The 22399-nt window shown below is 41.9% G+C and overlaps 1 protein-coding gene across 1 annotated transcript in view; it reads right to left on the bottom strand.

The window, feature by feature from the left end:
* The window catches only part of RELN (reelin), a 640798-nt gene that overhangs the window by 232438 nt on the left and 385961 nt on the right, over positions 1–22399 (bottom strand). Inside the window, exons 16-19 of the mRNA XM_088480241.1 lie at positions 21236–21345; positions 12731–12797; positions 11206–11439; positions 7941–8102 (exon numbers count right to left, since the gene is read on the bottom strand). Of these exons, the coding sequence (XP_088336367.1) occupies positions 7941–8102; positions 11206–11439; positions 12731–12797; positions 21236–21345 (573 nt within the window). The remainder of the gene's footprint in view (positions 1–7940; positions 8103–11205; positions 11440–12730; positions 12798–21235; positions 21346–22399) is intronic.

Here is a 22399-nt window from a genome sequence, read left to right as displayed (position 1 = left end):
TAGTTAGCTCATTGAGCCTGTTATTAGCCTAGTGGTATGTGCTGTGTGTTTGTTTTACTCAATTTATTGCTAGCCATATTAGTGGGAGGGTGCTGGGCTTGTAAGCAATCAGTAATTTAGCATGCCAGGTCTCCTACATATTAGGCATTAGTAGGCTGGAATAGCCTGGCTGGAAGTGCCCCATTCAGAAGTACACTATTCAAAAGTGCATTTTAAGATTAAAACTGGCGTTAGACCGGCGTTGAACCCAAGTGGAATAGAAGGGAAATAACCGATCTGCACTTCTAAAAACCTAATCTAGATTTGGAGAAAAACCATCAACAAAGGTGATTTCAAAATCTCACTGCTACAAATTCCTGCTAACTGCATAACCTGGACTTTTAACACTAAACTCTGGTTGCTACAAAAACTCTGGCCATCACTTGCACTATTTGTGCTGCCTCTGTGCTTAACAGATAATCTTACTGAATACTGTTAATATCAGATTAACTCTCTAATAACGTCTTTTTACATTAGCTCTTTGGCCTAGTCTTACATGATCTAGCTACTACTACTCTCTACTCTAATATTCAATTTCTGCTCCCATCTTATCTCCACTTTTTCAAAACTCTATAATATATTTTTGTTGTGCTGACACTTTACCTCATCCATGACCATGTTGTCTTCAACTCTGCCCTCTGACTCCACCTCTATCCTTTTCCCCTGGTCTCCTCCACATCCTCCTATCTCCCCTTCTCTCTCTGCCTTCCTCCCCCTCTTCTCCCATTACTCAAATTTCTTTCTCTTATACCCCCCAAGGATCCTACTACCCCACTGGTAATCTTTCCTCCCTTACTTATCTCCCTGTCACTTCGCCCCACTTTCATTCACATCACCTTAACTTCCCTCCCTGCCCACTTCCTACAGGGTCCCCTCCTAGCACAGGAGCACGCATGATCCCTACACTGTATTCATCTCGGTCTCCCAAAGTATTCTTATCTCCACGCTATTGCAACCCTGATAATAATTCACATCTCTCCTATCAACTCTGTCACTCTATCCTGTGCCCTCTGGAATGCCAGATCAGTCTGTAACAAACTGGCCCCCACCCATGACCTTTTCATCTCGAACTCCATGAATCTCCTTGCCATTACTGAAACCTGGATTTTACCCTCTGACACCACTTCTCCTGCAGCTCTCTCTTATGGGCGCCTCGCCTTCTCGCACACCCCCAGGCCTGGGGGTCGCCATGGCGGTGGTGTTGGGGTCCTTCTATCCCCTGGTTACTCATACCAACATATGCCATCAGAACCATCCCTTACATTTTCCACATTTGAAGTTCATGCTATACACCTCTTCCAACCAGTACACCTCAGAGTAGCTGTCATCTACCGTCCCCCTGGCCCTCCCTCCAAGTTCTTTGACAACTTTGCTTCCTGGCTCACTCACTTTCTCTCCTCAGACCTTCCCTCTATTATCCTCGGTGACTTCAATATTCCTATTGATATCCCCACAGAATCTGCTGCCTACAAACTACTCACCCTCACTTCCTCATTTGGACTCTCCCAATGGACCTCCTCACCCTCCCATGCGAGTGGGCATTTGCTTGATCTGGTATTCACTCACCGTTGTGATTTTTCTGCCTACTCCAATTCCCCATTCCCCCTCTCTGACCATCACCTCCTCTCTTTTAACCTATCCCTCTCTCCTTCCCCTCCACTACCGAAAGCCACCATCACTAAGAGTAACATTGAAGCTATCAACACTGCTATCTTTTCTTCCCTACTTGACTCACTTCTCTTCCCTATCCTTTCTTTCTTCTGCGCTGAACAAGCTGCTTCCCTATACAATGCCTCCCTTACTTCTGCTCTTGACTATGTTGCTCCGGCGATCACTACTCACCCTCGCAAATCCACACCTCAACCCTGGTATTCCAAATGCACCAGATACCTGCAAAAATGTTCACGAACTGCTGAGAGACTGTAGAGAAGATCACGCTCTCAGGCAGATTTTCTCCATTTCAAATTCATGCTGTCATCCTACAGTGCTGCCCTTTCCCTCTCTAAACAGTCATATTTCAAGAATCTCATCTCCTCCCTGTCCTCAAATCCCCAGCGCTTCTTTTCCACCTTAAACTCCCTCCTCTGCCCACCCCCTCCTCATCTCCCCTCCTTGCTCTCTGCCACTGACTTTGCTACCAATTTCACATCTAATATTGATTCCATACATCAGGACATCATATCCAACCAGTCCCCCAGCTCTCCACCTCCTCCTTTCCCGGATCACCCCTTCCCATCCATTTTACCGACTCTGACATCCTTCTCCCGTGACTGGAGAGGAAGTTAAGGCCCTTATCCAGTCCTCCCCACTTTCCACCTCTCCCCTCGACCCTATCCCCTCCCACCTCCTCCGCTACCTCTCTCCTTCTGCCTGCTCCCATCTTGCCCACCTCCTTAATCTCTCCCTCTCTTCTGGCACTGTTCCTTCTACATTCAAGCATGCCCGTGTCTCCCCCATTCTTAAAAAACCTAACCTTGATCCTAACATTCTCTCTAACTACCGACCAATCTCTCTCCTCCCTTTTGCCTCCAAACTCCTTGAGCGTATTGTTTACAACCACCTCACCACATTTCTTTCCTCCCACTCCCTCCTTGACCCTTTTCAGTCTGGCTTCCGTTCTCTCCACTCCACTGAAACTGCCCTCACAAAAGTCAGCAACGACCTCCTTGCTGCCAAATCCAAGGGCCACTACTCCCTGCTCATTCTACTTGACCTCTCTGCTGCTTTTGACACTGTGGACCACCCTCTACTGCTGCATATCCTTCACTCCTCTGTCTACGTGACACTGCTCTCTCCTGGCTGTCCTCCTACCTCTCTGACCACTCCTTCTCTGTTTCCTCTCATGGCGACTCCTCCCCCCCACAGACTCTTACAGTAGGTGTTCCCCAAGGTTCTGTTCTTGGACCCCTCCTATTCTCTCTCTATTCGTCTTCTCTAGGTAAACTCATCAGCTCTTTTGACTGCCATTATCATCTCTATGCTGATGATAATCAGATCTACCTTTCCTCACCTGATCTTTCCCCCTCTCTACTGACTCGTATCTCTAACTGTCTCTCTGCTATCTCTTCCTGGATGTCCCAGCAATTTCTCAAACTTAATATGTCTAAGACTGACTTGATAGTCTTCCCACCCTCCCACATAGCATCATGTCCCACTATTTCTGTATTAATAGATTGCATTACTATCTCATCTAGTCCCAAAGTACGTTGTCTTGGAGTCATCCTGGACTCTTCCCTCTCCTTCAAACCACACATTCAGAACCTCTCACAGTCATGTCGTTTCCATCTCAAGAATATTTCCAAGATCAGACCCTTTCTCACCCAGGATGCTACCAAAACCCTTGTACATTCACTGGTCATTTCCAGATTGGACTACTGTAACCTTCTCCTAGCTGGCCTCCCCAAATCCCATCTCTCTCCTCTCCAATCTGTGCTCAATGCTGCTGCTCGGCTCATCTTCCTCTCCAAACGCTCTACATCTGCCTCCCCTCTTTTGCAAGCCCTCCACTGGCTCCCATTCCCTTTCAGAACCCAATTCAAGGCTCTCACACTCACTTACAAAGCCCTCACCCATTCCTCTCCCATTTACATCTCTGATCTCATCTCCCTTCACTCTTCTGTCCACCCTCTTCGTTCACTTAATACACGCCACCTTTCATGACAATTGTTTATTTCCACTCCCGCCTCCGAGACTTTGCCCTTTCTTGCTTCTCACCTTTGGAACTCCCTCCCTCTCCATATCAGACTGTGCACCTCTCTACCATCTTTCAAACGAGCTCTTAAGACCCACTACTTCATTAAAGCCTTCCAGCTCTCATCCTAACTTGCTGCTACATCTTCCTTTCTCCCCGCCCACCCCATTCTGTGTCACTCCTGTTTGTCTTCCCCTCCCTTAAAGGTAAGCTCTTTCGAGCAGGGCCCTCTACCCTCTTGTGCTTCTCCCTACTGTAATTTAATTTATCTCTTACTCCCCACTAGGGCAACTAACACTTGGCTGCTTATGCGGGCGTTAAGGTCGCTAATATAGCAATGTTTATCCATATCTTGTATTGTATTGTAAGTCAATGGTTACTTTTTTGTGTATGTACTTTGTAAGGCGCTGCGGAACACTTGTGGCGCCATATAAATAAATGATAATAATAATAATAATAATAATAATAATAATAATAATAATAACCAATGCAGGGAATGGCACTGATTATACCATTTGAATGTATATATCTCTGAGTTATTTTTTTTCAAGTATATAACAGCTACTTAATGGGGGTAAGGTGCAATCAGGGAGATTGCTAGACTCTTCAAGGAGTCAGGGAGATTGCTACTATTTCAAGAAGTCTCCCTGACATTCAGGGAGAGTTAGCATGTAGGCCTTGTACTAGCAGCTAGCAGCTAGTACTAGTAGCTGTAGTACTGTGGAAGCTAACAGGCTGTAATATATTGCTCTTTACACGGACCTGGTGAAATGGAATGGGTCAGAATGGTGGAAGAGCACAGGTATACACTGTGTAGCGCTAATCCTGCAGTGAAGTAGTGGACTGGAAGAGATATGAGGAAGCAGGTTGGGAGTACACCGAAACTGCAGGAGTAACTTGCAGATGATAACAGTCTAGGAACTGTTCAGGATAGCAGTGGTTAACTGCACAGACTTGCAGGCTGGAGCCAGAATATTAGCAATCTAGAAAATGAAGAGGACAGCAGTAGTAACCTCACAGGGTTTGCAAGCTGGTACAGCAGAGGATTAGCAGTCTAGAAATTGCACATGACAGCAGTAGTAACTGCACAGACTTGCAGAATGGAGATGATTAGCAGTCTGGAAACTGCACAGGCTGCAGTAGTAACTGCATAGGGTTTGCATAGGATTATCACCATGGAAACTGCACAGAACAGCAGTAGGGTTTGCAGGCTGGAAATCCACAAGGTTAGCAGTTTTTAAACGCTGAAGACAAATAGTACATCCACTAGGTACAGAAGTTGTACTGGCAACTATCTGCCAGCAGTTGTAGATTCATATAGGATGCCTTAACAGATGATTAGTGTATTCATCCATTCGACTGGGAGCTGCTTGTTGCTGGTTGGCTGGACGACTGTATGATGTCATATCAAGATGGAGCGGAGCGGCGGGAATCACTGAAGAAGATGCCAGGCATGTAGAAAACAGCACAGGTCATTTTTGAGGAGATGCTAGAATTAGCATAAGGCACTGCCAGACCCGGTAATGGGGTCCCAGGGTCCGGCGTGTGGCACTTCCATTTACTGACTGTGTGTAGATTAATAAATGTATGTCATGAGGGGAAAAGAAGGCATAAAAGGTGCAATAGCCACATGCTATAGAGCTCTACTTGGGCAGATTAGATGTATGTTCAGGGTATATACCTTGACATTTAACAGCATTTTTAACTTGACATTTAACAGTAAATAAAAAGTAGGCAAAGACAGTGATCCCGGTCCTTGGAGATTGACCTCTTGCCTCTCTATTAGGGATTGGTTTAAAAGAATCGATTAATACATGGAGGGTATTATCACCTTTTCTTTAGGCAAGCACACCAACTTCTTGACTACCTGGTTGCCCTGGCAGGAGTTTAAGGAAACTCCTCTATATGACTCCTTTCTCTGAGTTATTATGATTTCCTTCCTTTCACACTCCTACCTCTGTGACTCCTATTCTGTGATTTGTAATATGGCTTCATACTAGTGCCTCCTCCATTTAAACAAAATAAATATCTGATCCTCCTTGAGCAAGACATTAATACTGAGTAGTAGCTCAGGACTCCTTTACCTGTGGTTACTCTAATAAGAAGTTTGCCTACTTGAGTACTTTGCATTCACCAACCCTTGACTTTAGCTAGTGCCATACTGTAAACCATTCTGTTCTCTTCAATTTTGATCTTGGCTTTAGACTGATTATCCACGCTCCTCTAATCTTTGACCTTGGCAATTCTGTCTGGATCTATCTCCTGGATCATCAAACAGAACACAGATTCCAAACTGTGTTAGTATCTACAGTACCTGTGCATGGCAGGTCTAATTCCTATCTGTAGCAATCAGTTTTATTATAAGGGTCACCTCATCACTCTTTAAAACCAATTAAAACACCAGTACCCTAAAAGGATCTTGCGCACTATGGAAAACAGACTGCTTTCAGTTAAGTATCATACCGTGGCCATGTACATAAACCTACCAATCCACACAATGGATTTCTTTAAAGCAAGTCTGGGAACATTTCAGAAACACTCTGCCTGCTCATTTAGAGAAGCCCCCATCTCAAATATTGCAATGCTGCAGAATGGAATAGAAAATAGTAATTACCACCAGAGATTACTTTTTCTACATTATAGTTAAGTAGACAGTTCTAAAAATAATAAGATAATTCATTTTCTTTACTTTTTTATTATTTAAATTCAGGTTAACACTGCTCTGGAACATGAAAAAATATTTTTCTTGTAAAGATATTTTCCCATTGTTGGTTTGATAAGGAGCAGGATCTCGGAACACTCAGAAGACAATTTTGCAAATCTTGGAAGATTTGCATTTATAAATCTTTGATAAATGTAGTTCTTAGTGAAGTAACAGAACTGCTGTCGGCAAAGCCGTTTAGAGGCTATTATAGGAACAATAGCATGATTTTCCCCTTTGTATATTGTTTAATGTACTGTAGAGATGAGTTCCTAATAAGGTTGTTAATTATAAACATGTTCCATATTTTAGCACCTACCAGCTTCTACAAAGATCTTGTAAACCCTAGACAAGCTAGACTACCAGCAGAAGATCAGTTTTTAATCACTGTTTAACATTTCCATTATCTTCTCCCATTCTGTCTGTCTTAAGATGGGTAAAAACTGTACAATTTTTACTTAAGATGCGATGAACTCACAATTTGTCCTTGCAAGGAAAACTGACAATATTCACATGTACACACTATGCAATTGTTTCTACCAATCCTATTTATTTGTCCTAGTGTTTGGAAGGAAAGATTGTGTTCCTGTACACTGCACAGATTATCTGTATAGAGGCTGCCTAATCAAAATAAAATCTGTCGGCAGATCGGTCGTCAGCACATACACACTGCAAAAGGTTTATAATACCGTAACCAGATTTATCGGATTTTATGAGCATCCTAGATGATTCAATCAAGCGATCAGATAAATAGAGATTGTACGGACGTACTCATTATACAATCCTCTGTCAGATCATAAATTCTCAGATGATCTTACAGATAATTGTACAGTGTACCCAGATTTATTGTTGTATGCCAATCCTCTAGCAATATGGAAGGAGTAGAACAGTGGCAGGGAACAAGCCTGACAGCTCTGGGGGTGTGGCAAGATTTTGTTGAGAGTGTGTGGCCTGGTCTAAAGAATCCAAACATATACCATGTAGGTACACAGAAAAAAATAGCCTAACTATGCACACAGTTTGTACAGACAGATTACAAAACAATAATTGAAAGAAAATGTATATAATGCTAACCACAACTGTACCGGCACGTATTAGTTAGAATGGGATTAAGATAATCGAATAATGTAGACATGTAATAGAATAATGGAGGCATCAGTGTGGAGTTGACTGTATACCTCATTATATTTCTGATGCTTTAATATAAATACAATGTCTTAGCCCTTAATACATTTTATTCATAAATGTAATCTTTAAAATGTCTATTTACATCACCCAAGTTCATAAGATGATTAGTTAAGAATATGAGAAAAGAAGAAACTGTTAGTTTTATTTATATTGAGGATATTAATAATTCAAGTATCAATAAAAATGATCTGGTTGTCCACAGCAGCACATTTCAAGCCTACAATGCATCACTATGTAATAATCTTCCAATGCTCCACCAATGAATAGCAGATTCCTCACACAGCTCCATACATCAGAATGACATAAATGCCCTCTACATACCTTGGCTCGTGATAGTTAAGATAAAAATAATGCTCCATCAGTTTCCAAGTAATGCCATTGTCATGAGAGTAGTGGAGTAAAACACCTTCCCCAGGCTTGTCGGGGGCTTTGCATGTACTCAGAACAGATTTACTTCCAATCCGTAAAGTAAATTGAAGAAATCTGTGAATAAAACGTATAAATACTTTGATCTTAAATGCCTCATTGTAACATTTCTTTGGGAATTCTCATCCTGGTATTATGAAAATAAACTGTGCAGTTCAAAGGAACAATGTATTTTATCTTCCAAAAATAATCATATTAAATAAACATGCTTCACTCTTAGGGGCATATTAACTAAGGAACCATTTTAATCGATTTTGAATTATTTAAAATTGATCAACACTGATGTTGTGTTTCTGGGGCTAAATCACATATTTACTAACATAATTTTTTTTTTTTTTTTTTAAGAATTAGTAAATGTGTGATTTAGCCCCAGAAACACAACATCGTTTAGATCTATTTTGATCGATTTTAAATTAATCAAATCGATTAATATCGACCTTTAGTAAATATACCCCTTAATGTCATCCATGGTTGTTTTAATAATATTGTCATGAATCTGGGTCTAAGCATTCCTTACAAACGTATTCATTTATTTCTGTCTTCAAGAAATCTCAGGAACGCCTCCCTGTGATTAACTAAGCACCTGTGTGCTCACCTGGTCAGCCAGGCCAATGGCTATTCACCACTCCCTATTTAAACCAGCTCCTGGAAGTAACACTAGGATAGTTCTAGGCTCCAGGTTTACTCCTTGTATATTGATATTGTGTCCTCAGTGACTCTATCTGCTACTTCTTGGACTCCTGCGTATTTAGCATCTCAGCCTCCAGTGCCATTCTCTGTAGCTGTTACCTGCTTTCAATCTACCGCTGAGTATCTTCCCCTGTCAGCGCTGCAGCTTCCACGCTGCATACAGACCTGCTCCAACCACTTCACTCAGCCAGCGAGTGTACCATTACCTGCCTTCCATCTGCCATTGTGTATCGTCACCTGTCAGCACTGCAGCTTCCACGCTGCATACCAACTTGCTTTTCCTCAGTACAGAGCCGGCAATTGCATCTGCGGTCTTAATTTCTATCTATTACTGGGACAGTGCATGCAAGTTACCTATACTGTATTACTCTGTGGTTTGTGGTTATTAAGGTTATTTGGTTGTACTATTCTGCTGACCTTGTATTAGTTTCTCTGTGCTATGTGCTATTGTCTTGGGCTGGTTCAGAGAAGGGTGCTGGTTCCAGGACTAGGGTTTAGTGTGCAGTATACAGTCTATGCACTGAGGTGTCCATTAAGTTGTATTACTTATCCTGACTCTCAGGGTTATATTTACTAAAGTGCAGGTTTTTATAAGAGGAGTTGTTGCCCATAGCAACCAATCAGATTCTAACTATTATCTTCTAGAAGGTGCTAGATAAATGATAAGTAGAATGCGATTGTTTGCTATGGGCAACATCTCCATTTCTAAAAACCTGCACTTTAGTAAAAATACACCTCAGTTTCTGAGTTCCCCACCGGGTTCTAGTTCCAGGTCTTGCATCAGAGCAGTACCAGAGTTGCAGCTTCCCCAAGCTGTACTCTGACTATATTAGACTCAGATTCCTGGCCTGAGTTCTGAGTTCCAATCTATCAGTACTATATTGTTCTGAGTTCCGGAGGTCACCTTTGTCCCTGTAGTGTATTCCTTGTCTTACTGGCCTTCACAGGTCACTAGGCGAGGGGTCACCCAGTGGGCTTGGTCTGTTCACTCCAGTTCCAGTGCAGTATCCATGCATATCACAAGTATGTGGTTCCTACACCATCACTAGTGTGCCTACATTCCTGTTTATACCCATGTGCCAAAGTATCATTAAGCCTCCACATTTCCTATGCACATCCATCATACCTAAGGGTCCCAAACCGGATCTACAGAATACCTAAACCAAGACAAACATTTTATTCAATGGACACAATGAAAGAACCTAATGATTGTCCACAAGATGTCAAATACAAATTTTATTGGCTCTGATACCCATTTGTCTGACACGGTATAAAACATGGTATTAACAAAGTTTACAATGGAACATAAGAACATACTACTGTACATTGACAGAGCAAGTTTTGCAGTGTATATGGCTAGGGAACCTTCCTGTGGAAATTATTGCAGAAAATATGTAAAAATCAATATATAATGTCAAGGGATATCAAAGGGCACAGGGTTGGACTGGCCCACGGGGATACAGGAGAAATCTCATGTGGGGCCCACAGCCTTTGGGCCCACCCCCTCCTCTAGGGGGCAGGTTAGAGACTGTGCACTTGAATTATACTTTGTCTATTAGAAATTACGCCAAGTTTCACCCTCCTGCCACTCAAATTAGGTGGCCGCGACACAACCCTGTCCCCTTCTCTTGTTGGCTGTAGGCTTAAACATAATGAACACAGTTCCTACAAGCGTTTATTCACCAACCATCATTCCACTAATATAAGCTTAAATAGTTGAGTTTATTTAACAGTGGTATATATTTTACCTTTACTAGATCTATTGCAGTTCTCATTGAGTTTTAGACATTGGCTGGTCAGTACTGGGTCCCCTATCACATGTACAGTGCATTAATGTGGTATATATAGACAAGTTCACCATACACATGTTATATTATACTGCATTCCCAGGACTATGGTGTATTCAGTACAGTGCATTGATGCTATCAATGTGGTACATTATCATGCATCAGTATTTACCATATATTTATTTACAAATAGGCCCATGTACTCTCTAATGGTTAGCCAAGCCTCTGTAGTATTTAGACAAACAAACTATGGTATCTGACCACACCCTTTAAGCATGGGCCCCTTTCTTTGCATTCCCCTGGTGGGCCCTTCATGCCCCCGTCCAACACTGAAAGGGCATATTGTTTAATGCTACATTACCTAGCAGCAGAGGAAAATAAATACAACACATTATTATACTGTAGAACAAACATATATTACATGACCTGTTACGTATCCACTCACATATCCTGTACGTATGGTAGTTAAATCTAGGGTAGCATACCTGCATTCTTGATTTATAGAACCCTGCCAATTTACTGAACTATAGCATGGGTTTCAACAACTGCTTATCTCAGAATTATTCTTATTCACCTCTTCATACTCACCTTGTCTGTGCTCTTTTGATTAGTTGAGCTACTCAGACAAACAGAGTAGCCGTGAATTGGCACAGTACTGTATCAAAACTTTCATTGTAACTCACCTGGATTGTGAGCTGTCAAGGAAGGTAGTAATCAGCTGTCTCCTTCCATCCTTGTTAAAAATCAAAGCTTTGCCACTTGCAAGCACACCGCAACCAAAACTAACTTCAGCACCACGGATAGAGTAGAAGTTGTGATAGGAAGAGAGTCTGGAACTTGTAAAGCTTTCTGATATAAACACAGGGAAGGTATGTGACGCCATTTCACAAGCTGGTCCAGAAAAACCAGGCTCACACCTAAAACGTAAAAAAAAAAAAATAAGAAACAGAAACCATCTAGAAATTAGAAAAACCAAGATAAAAGGGAGCACTTGTTGTCCCAGGAAGTACTTAAAAAAAATAGCTCCTCATACTGGCCAAAAGTAATGCATTTGCCTCTGTAATATCACAAGACCACCACACATGTAAATGAAAATCAATTTCAATGTATTGATGGATAAAATAATTTTAAGTATTACCCTTTATTGTTCAACATAAAGATGTTTGTTCCAAGCAATGCAGCGCGTACAGTAGTTCCCACCCTTTGGAGATCGCCCACTCGCAAAACTTTGGTTCTCTAGAATTGACCACTATATGAAAATGGAGGACCTACTTCTAGTGTCAGTATATAGAGTAACTGAGTTCACGGCCACCTGGCTTCCATGGTTTGAATATAAATCCACGACGGAATACAAAGATTATGTCTCTACCCTGATTACTACAGATTAACCCACTACTCATAGAGTGCTATAGTTTACTCTTTTTTCTGTTCTCATACAGTAACTTCCTCAGTTACGGTCTCTTACCCTTTCCCCTCTTTTCCCTATTATTCTTTCTTGTTTTATTTTCATAAAGTCGGAATTTCACACTATTTTATCTTGGTAATGTTTTTGCCATAAGGAATTTGTATGACTACTGCCTATTTCAGTCTCTCTCTATCAACTTATGTTTAGCTAAGTTACTATATATCGTTGCACCGAGACTTGAGAAATTTTATATTTTTGTACACATATCTTTCAAAAGTGTGTTCCTTGTTTCTTTCAATAAAAATAGAATACATAACAAAAAAAAAAAAGATGTTTGTTCTGAGCTCTCACGACTACTTTGGTCTCTTTTCCAAGCATGGTATAATGCAAACTGATGTACAACATTATACAAACACATGAACAGTACAGATCTAATAGCTAACAACGTTACACAAATAGTAAAAGGTAAGCTGCTACACAGATACACGTACATTCCAATCAGTAGATGCAAATAAAAACGTTCAGAAAGCAAGGAAACCAAATTAGGAGAACACAACAGCAGTTTCTAAGAAATATAGCCCTTCATATTTTCAAGGTGATTGAAACATAGAGAAAGGTCCGTTCAAAGTGATTGAAACATAGAATATGACAAGAATGATTAGGCAATAAAGAACATTGGAAAAATCAATACAGTGAAATCTCATCACTCCCAGATAAAGTGTCATGTGGGAGGCCTGACAGACTATAGTAATGAATACAACCAGCACCAGATGAGGTATTTGCAAGATATATGTGACACTCACTTGCAGCCAGTTCTTGTGCATTGTCCTCGACCAGAGCAGAATTTCAGACAGGAAGGTCCAATATAAACTGTAACAGAAAATTAATTTAGAAGCCAGTTGATTTGTGGAGAGTTAAACATCTGTACTCTGATTACAATTGGGAAACTCATGTCATTGGGAGTAAAGCTATGATAAGCCACATTGCCTTTCAGATTAATAGGGACACTCTAACATAGGAACAATAAATCTGGTTAGCACACCACTGACCCCGACAACACCTTAAATTACTGATAATCTTAGACACTCATCCCTACTGGCAAGTTATTTTTTTAGGGGTTACTAAATTACATTGCAAATCAGTACATCTGCTGATCTAAAGCCCTATGAAATATAGAGGATCAATCTGTGAACACAAAAAATGCTTAACCAATATCAGGCAGCTAAATAATACTTTTCAATAAGACTTAAATGTTTTTATATAATAAAAAAGCAAATACTTCACAATATAAATGTAACAAAGGCTTTCAGTGCAGTAGTCTACATTATTAAAATATGTCCCTGTTTGTTTTTATACTGTACCTGACATTATACCTGGTGTTAAATATTTTATTATAATATTTAATTTTTGCAACACCACAAGGGTTCCATAACACCATACAGAAGTAACAATATACAGGGCTATATGGCAATATAGTGTATTTTACAAGGTAATAAACTAATTTATATTGATACATTACTACCTGTGGAATGCATAATTACATAACAAGGCATGAGAGGACCCTACTTGCAAGAGCTCACATTCTAAAAGGGCAGTGGGGGGACACACAGAGGACATGGGGAGCAGAACAGTTAGTTGCAAACTTTGGAGAGTAAGGAGAAAGCGTGGTAGGTTTCAGTGAAAAAGTGAGTTGTTAGGGGACGTATAAAGGCTGAGAGGCTAGACGAAAGTTGCTTAGCTCTATTCGCCTTTTTTTACTTGAAATTTCTAAGTATATGTATGCTTTTCCATTTTCATATTAAAACTACAATAAACATATCTTATAGTTAAGCAGACCTGTTATGATGAGTGGACTTGTGTCATATTCTGTATATTATATTATAGTGTGTTACTGATTATGTACTGTAAGCATATTATGTTTGGTAGGCATGCCTTACATCTGGATAGAGAGTAATATGTCGCAAACATAAGGAGGTTGAAAGCTTAAGGGCCTGATTCAGAGCTGTACACAATGCCGATGGTCACCTAGATGATAGATGTTTTGCAACTACGCATGCACAAAAATTTCTAAAAACTGGCACGGTGCATGCATTACACAGAGTATACACACAATGGCGAGGTTGCCATTGAGGAAGATGTGTCAGAAAAGTGATTATGGGGAGTGACTGGACGGTGGTCAGTAGTGCACGCAAAAATGGGCCATTCAGTGGAAGTATCAATGCAAGTGGCTGCGTACACACACGCACAGAAGCAAGCATAGGAGGCCTTGGTTAGACGGAGATACAGCACCTGTCATAGGGATGGTGCTAGTTTCAATGGTGCGACCGATGGTGGTGTATAAGAACAAACCAATTGGTATTACAGCATGCATGGACACTAAAAGTGGGCATATCAGTCCTTGCACATTTGGCCACATGGATGTACAGCCGAATTGACTTTGTAGTGGCATTTGCATAAAGTCGAAGGACGACTTCTGCTACCCAACCAGCATAAAGGGTTTTTTTGGTTATTTATTCAACCTTCTCACCTGATAAGTGACTGCATATGATTTTAACTACATATTGGTGTTCTCCAGGGACAAGCTGGGCTGGGGGAAGAGAGGCATGTGGCACCCAGGCCAGACTCCTTTGAAAATGTTTAGTCCAGTATCCAACCTGTCTGGATGGACATGATGCGCCTAATCCAAGTAATAAACCATTATTATCCCCACCCCAACAGCACAACATGGAAAATTGCACTTTTTTAGCTGGATTTACTTCTAATTGTAAATGAGGCACTGATTTATTGTTATTGACAAAATTATAATTAGTGATAATTATGTTTTAAACTCGCTGCAAGTTCAAAAGATGTTTTGGAGGCACTCATCGTGCCTCCCTAACAAAAGTATCACTTCTGAAAAACTGCTCTTTTTGTGGAGTCAGCTTTTCGGAAAAGTGATACTTTTCCCCATGCAGCTGAGGTATCCACAAGGATTTCCTCACTGCTGCATGTCTCTTCCCCCTCCCGCACTCTCTATTATCCAGCTCTGTCTCACCTCCTACCCCACGCGGGTGTCCGATGCCTCCTCCCCGCGGGCGTCCAATGCCCCCTCCCGACGGGTGTCCGATGACCCCCCAGCGGGTATCTGATGCTCCCCACTACACAGGTGTCTGATGCTCCCCACCCCACAGGTGTCCGATGCCCTCCACCCCACGAGTGTCCAATGCCCCCCCCCGCAGATGTCCAATACCCCCCTCCCAGCTACATCCACCTTATCCCTCTCACCTCTTCCATCTTCGGTGTCTTCAGCCAGTGAGTGCAACCACATGTCTGCGATGCCCCGGAGCTCTCTTTGCAGTGCAGACACAGCAGGGAGGGATCTTTATAGATCCCTCTGCTGTGGCTGGCAGGTATTTCATCACAGGCTGCCGTGTAAATAGCAGCCTGTGAAGATTATCAGGTGCTGAACGCCATCTCAGAGTAGAGTTCAGTAGCACCATCAAATTTAAATTTTCACATGCTTTTGTGTAAAATAAGTTATGATGAATAGGCTCCTAAGTCAGTAATAGACATTAAAATGAGAATAATTGATTTTATGTTCTTTTCATTTCCAAAAATGATAGTGTTTATATTAGTGAACACATCAAGCACGAGGTCTGGTATAATGCAAGGATTGTAGATTACAAAAAAAAATTATAATAATTTTTACAAGTTTGTTTCAGTATAATCTAGCAAAGTACTGTAGTTTGAGCAAGAAAGATGCTTTGGTGCACCGACAGAGACTGTTTGGCTCAACTGAAGCCACAGTGTATGAGGACACATGTGTAGGAAAGAAATGAATGTATGCTCACAGAACTAGCCATGAATCTAGGATACTTTTTTAAGTTTATACTTTTGAAATCACTTTAAATTCTGGACAAAACATACTAATATAGCAAATGCACAGTTTTTTATATGTGTATGTGCATTTGCTATTTTATTTTGAGTATACATATATATATATATATATATATTATATATATAATCCAAAGTATGGAGCCCGGCACTCACAAGCACAAAGGAAAAATATGTTTCTTACCCCGTTGCCCTCCGATAAAGGTACATACGAGTAACCCAATAGTATACGTGGCAAGAGCGGCGGCACTCAGGGATATTTGAAAGAAAAACAATGTAGACAAATTGTAGTCACAGTCTGTGACTACAATTTGTCTACATTGTTTTTCTTTCAAATATCCCTGAGTGCCGCCGCTCTTGCCACGTACAGTCAGGTGCATAAATATTGGGACATTGACAGAATTTTCATATTTTGGCCTCTATTCACCACCACAATGGCTTTGAAATGAAACAAACAAGATGTGCTTTAACTGCAGACTTTCAGATTTAATTTGAGGGTAATTACATCCAAATCAGGTGAACGGTGTAGGAATTACAACGGTTTCTATATGTGCCTCCCACTTTTTAAGGGGCCAAAAGTAATGGGACAAACTAAACAATCCTAAATCTAACTTTCACTTTTTAATACTTTGTTGCAAATCCTTTGCAGGCAATTACAGCCTGAAGTCTGGAACGCATAGACATCACCAGACGCTGGGTTTCATCCCTGGTGATGCTCTGCCAGGCCTCTACTGCAAATGTCTTCAGTTCCTGCTTGTTCTTGGGGCATTTTCCCTTCAGTTTTGTCTTCTTCAAGTGAAATGCATGCTCAATCGGATTCAGGTCAGGGGATTGACTTGGGCATTGCAGAACATTCCACTTTTTAGCCTTAAAAAACTCTTTGGTTGCTTTTGCAGTATGCTTCGGGTCATTGTCCATCTGCACTGTGAAGCGCCGTCCAATGAGTTCTGAAGCATTTGACTGAATATGAGCATATAATATTGCCTGAAACACTTCAGAATTCATTCTGCTGCTTTTGTCAGCAGTCACATCATCAATAAATACAAGGGAACCAGTTCCATTGGCAGCTATACATGCCCACGCCATGACACTACCACCACCATACTTCACTGATGAGGTGGTATGTTTTGGATCATGAGCAGTTCCTTTCCTTCTCCATACTCTTCTCTTCCCATCACTGTGGTACAAGTTGATCTTTGTCTGATCTGTCCATAGGATGTTGTTCCAAAACTGTAATGGCTTTTTTAGATGTTTTTTGGCAAACTCTAATCTGGTCTTCCTGTTTTTGTGGCTCACCAATGGTTTACATCTTGTGGTGAACCCTCTATATTCACTCTTGTGAAGTCTTCTCTTGATTGTTGACTTTGACACATATACACCTACCTCCTGGAGAGTGTTCTTGATTTGGCCAACTGTTGTGAAGGGGTTTTTCTTCACCAGGGAAATAATTCTTCTGTCATCCACCACAGTTGTTTTCCGTGGTCTTCCGGGTCTTTTGGTGTTGCTGAGCTCTCCGGTGCGTTCTTTCTTTTTAAGAACGTTCCAAACAGTTGATTTGGCCACACCTAATGTTTTTTCTATCTCTCTGATGGGTTTGTTTTGATTTTTCAGCCTAATGATGGCTTGCTTCACTGATAGTGACAGCTCTTTGGATCTCATATTGAGAGTCAACAGCAACTGATTCCAAATGCAAATGTCACACCTAGAATCAACTCCAGACCTTTTACCTGCTTAATTGATAATGAAATAACGAGGGAGTAGCCCACACCTGTCCATGAAATAGCTTTTGAGTTGATAGTCCCATTACTTTTGGCCCCTTAAAAAGTGGGAGACACATAGAGAAACCATTGTAATTTCTACGCCGTTCACATGATTTGGATGTAATTACCCTCAAATTAAATCTGAACGTCTGCAGTTAAAGCACATCTTGTTTGTCGGCGTCGTTCACAGACATATCACATTGGCTGTGCTGCACAGCCGATGGACAGATATGTCTACAAACCTATCTGCCCATTGGCAGGTGTATACGGGCAGTCGACAGATCGCCCGTACACCCACCCGCCGGGACCCGCTGCCGCATGCAGATGATGGTTGTTCAATGTGTATGAACGACCATCATCTGCAGATATATCGCTTAGGTGTGTACCTACCTTTATATGATCAGATGAGATCTGTGTATCACTATGTGGTGTGTGCTTAGGGGAACATGGCTGCGCCCTTGGTAATGCCAATAGCTTTACAATGGTATTGAAACATTCCTAGTATTTTAAGTGGGAGAATTTAATTTGATCAATATTTTGGCGAAATAGGGGATAGTAACTAGTCTGATTGTATCAAAATGGAATCATTTGATGCACAATACATTTATAAGTAATTTTGTTTGAACTACATGATATGAGGCTGTTTAATGTTGGATTATTACTTTGAATCCAGTGTATCCCTGTGTAAAACTGAGAAACCCTCCAAATAATCTGCTAATACAGTATTTGGTCTGTGAGATGTACTTTACATCCTACAGTATGTATCCTATAATGTACCATAGTGAGCCATACATTTCATCTACAATTTTATTATACTTCATAGTCCTTGCATTAACTATTATTACAATTTGGCATAAAATAAAGTAACATGACTCACATTAAATATAGGGCCACATAAATCTATATACTTGCCCGGTCTTAGAATCCAGTAAGGCTGAGCGAGCAATAAGCCACATATAATGATGTGCATAACATAGACTTGTTGCCGATAGGGTATAATGTCTTATCAGGTGTCTAAAACAACATGCCAAAGCACTGACATAAAGCACGTATCTAATAAACTGCATGAAGCATTCCATGGCTATGTGTATATCAAAAGAGCAGATGCCTTTTATAGAATTCACACACCACCTCCATAATCAGCAGCTAAGCTGGCAGTATGATATCAGAAGCTGTTGCTTCGCCGCCTATTGTTACATTCCCCTCAAACTATTAGTATTAAACTGTGTTGCAACAGAATTTATTGAATATGTGCAGCCTGTCATGAGGTTCTTTTCTATAGTGCAATCTTCTAATACTGTGTCCATAACCCAAGTTACAGTAGTATGATTATGTGAAACAGGTGATCTATAGCTAGGACAGAAAAACAGGTTGAGACTACAGCTCGGCCCCTCTCCCTCGCCAAGCAATCCTTCTTCCAGTCGCTCATCTCCTCTCAGTCCTCCAATCCCCATCGCCTCTTTGGTATTTCAACACTCTCCATCCCTTCCATCCTCCCTCACTGCATTTGACTTTGCCTCCTTCTTCTCTTCCAAAATTGAGGCAATTCGTCACAGTATATCCTCCAATCTCCTTGCTGCAATCCCACCTCCCCCACCATCTGCACCTCCCGGCCACCCCACCTTGTGCTCCTTCAGCCCCACCATGGGTGACGAGGTCCACTCCCTCATCTTGTCCTCTCCCCTCTCCACCTGTCCCCTTAGCCCCCTCCCTTCTCACCTTCTATGCTCCCTCTCCTCCACCCGCCTGCTCCCACCTTGCTCACCTTTTCAACATATCTCTAACCACTGGCATCTTTCCCTCATCATTCAAACATGCTCTTGTCACACCTATCCTTAAAAAAAACCAACCTCGACCCGTCCTCACCTGCCATTTACCGCCCCATTTCTCTTCTCCCTTTTGCCTCCAAACTACTTGAGCGGCTTGTCTACAACTGCATCCCCAGCTATCTCTCTGACAACTCCATCCTTAATCCTCTCCAATCTGGCTTTCGCCAACGTCACTCCACTGAAACTTCCCTGGCCAAAGTCACCAATGACCTGCTTGCAGCCAAATCCAGGAGCCACTTCTCTCTGCTCATCCTCCTGTACCTCTCTGCAGCCTTCGACACCGTGGATCATACTCTCCTCCTTCGCACTCTTCAGACCTTTGGCATCTCTAACACCATCCATGCCTGGTTCACCTCTTACCTCACCAACTGCTCCTTTTCTGTGTCTGTCTCTTGCTCCACCTCCCCCCTTCCCGTTGGTGTCCCGCAGGGTTCTGTCCTGGGCCCACTGCTCTTCTCCCTGTACACTTCTAAATTAGGAGAACTCATCAGCTCCTTTGGACTCCAATACCACCTCTATGCCAATGACACGCAACTATACCTCTCCTCTCCTGAACTCTCTCCTTCTGTCCTCTCTCAGGTATCCAGTTGCCTCTGCGCCATCTCTTCCTGAATGTCTGAGCGCTCTCTGAAGCTCAACATGGATAAAACTGAACTCATCATTCCCCTAATAGAGTCTCCACTCCAACCAATCTCGCTATCACTGTTGACAACACCATCATCTCCCCTGTCCCCCAACTTCACTGCTTGGGTGTCACCCTTGACTCCACCCTCTCCTTCACACCACACATTCAATCTCTGGCTCAATCCTGTCAGTTCCAGCTACGCAACATTGCTCGCATTAGGCCTTTCCTCTTCCAGAATGCTACCAAACTGATTATTCATTCACTAATCATTTCTCAGCTCAACTACTGCAACCTTCTCCTTACTGGCCTCCCACATTGCGATCTTGCTCCCCTACAGTCTGTTATCAATGCTGCAGCTCTCCCGCCATTCTACTTCTGCTGCTCAACTCTGCCAAAACCTGTACTGGCTCCCATTCCCCTACAGCATCCTCTTCAAACTCCTCACCTTCACATACAAGGCCCTCTCTAACTCTACTGCTCCCTACATCTCCAACCTCATCTCCTTAAATACTCTCTCCCGCTCACTCCGGTCTGCCAATGACTGTTACCTCTCCTCCACCCTGGTTACTTCATCTCCTGCTCGTATCCAAGATTTTGCTCGTGCAGCGCCCCTTCACTGGAATGAGGTCCCTCGCTCGATCAGGCTCTCCCCAACCTTGCAGAGCTTCAAACGTGCACTGAAAACCCACCTGTTCATCAAAGCATACCCTTCCACCACATAACCGTGTCACCAAGTCTCTGTCCTCCTGCCTCAGCCATCTCTACCTTACCTACTTCCTGCACTGAGGTCCCCCACTACACACTCATGCCATATGTCATCTGTCTGTCTCCCCTCTCCCCTATAATGTAAGCTCCTAGGAGCAGGGTCCTACTCCCCACTGTCTCACAGCCTTCTTCTCTAGCACTTCTATGACAGCTGTCACCTTCCCAGCTGTATTGTGTATGAAGAATTGTGTTGCTAATTGTTACTTGTGCTCTGTTTATAATTTGGTTACTGTATTGTAATGTAATGTTCTGTGTACTCTTTACTATATGTACGACGCTGTGGACCACTTGTGGCGTCCTATAAATAAAATGTAATAATAATAATTATGCTAAGTGTGCAGATGAGGTTTTGACATAATACAGTTATTATTGGAAACTGTATAACAACTTGTATCCTTTTATGCATATGAAGTAAAAATACTTTTCTTGCTTTTGGGCTGGAATGTGAATACTAACTGTTGTCAAGAGCCCACATGTTCCCCGCAACTGGTCCATTCTGTCGCCACCGTATTCTTGTGTCCCTGGTCAGAGCTGCATTGGGAAGAGGAATAGCAATTCTACTCCACCTGCATAAAAAGATGATGTGTATGTTAACATGGAACAATATATGACTGTATAAAACAAGCTTATGTTTAGCTAACATGGAACCAGACTTTGAAAGTAGAGTTGTGTTATGAAGTAATATAAATAGGAAGAGTATGATCATTGGAATGTTAGGCCATATTCATTTCTGATTTGGTATCAGAAGAAAATCTTTCATTTTAGTGTAACTTTTATACCAAATAATCAAGCCAATTCTATCAAGTGGGAAAAATGGTACCATGTAAAATAATGGTAACAGGTACTATAACTATGTTCTCGTGCTAGTCGTACAGCCATGGCCAAAAGTTTTGAGAATGACACAAGTATTGGTTTTCACAAAGTCTGCTGCTTCAGTTTTTATGATGGCAATTTGCATATACTCCAGAATGTTATGAAGAGTGATCAGATGAATTGCAATTAATTGCAAAGTCCCTCTTTGCCATGACAATGAACTTAATCCCAAAAACAAAATTTCCACTACATTTCAGCCCTGCCACAAAAGGACCAGCTGACATGTCAGTGATTCTCTTGTTAACACAGGAGAGAGTGTTGATGAGGACACTGCTAGAGATCACTCTGTCATGCTCATTGAGTTAGAATAATAGACTGGAAGCTTTAAAAGGAGGGTGGAGCTTGAAACCATTGTTCTTCCTCTGTTACCCATGGTTACCTGCAAAGAAACATGTGCAGTCATCATTGCTTTGCACAAAAATGGCTTCACAGGCAAGGAAATTTCTGCTAGTAAGATTGCACCTAAATCAGCCATTTATCGGATCATCAAGAACTTCAAGGAGAGAGGTTCAATAGTTGTGAAGAAGTCTTTAGGGCACCCAAGAACATCCAGCAAGTGCCAGGACTGTCTCCTAAAGTTGATTCAGCTGCGGGATCAGGGCACCACCAGTGCAGAGCTTGCTCAGGAATGGCAGCAGGCAGGTGTGAGTGCATCTTCACGCACAGTGAGGCGAAGACTTTTGGAGGATGGCCTGGTGTCAAGAAGGGCAGCACAGAGGGTAAAGGGTAAAGTTATTTTCTCTGATT

The sequence above is a fragment of the Taudactylus pleione genome, unplaced genomic scaffold, assembly GCF_031769625.1.
Source record: "Taudactylus pleione unplaced genomic scaffold, aTauple2 ptg000251l, whole genome shotgun sequence".
Taxonomy (NCBI): domain Eukaryota; kingdom Metazoa; phylum Chordata; class Amphibia; order Anura; family Myobatrachidae; genus Taudactylus; species Taudactylus pleione.
Note: the sequence above shows the minus strand (reverse complement) of the source record. Positions and strands in the feature narration are given on the sequence as shown.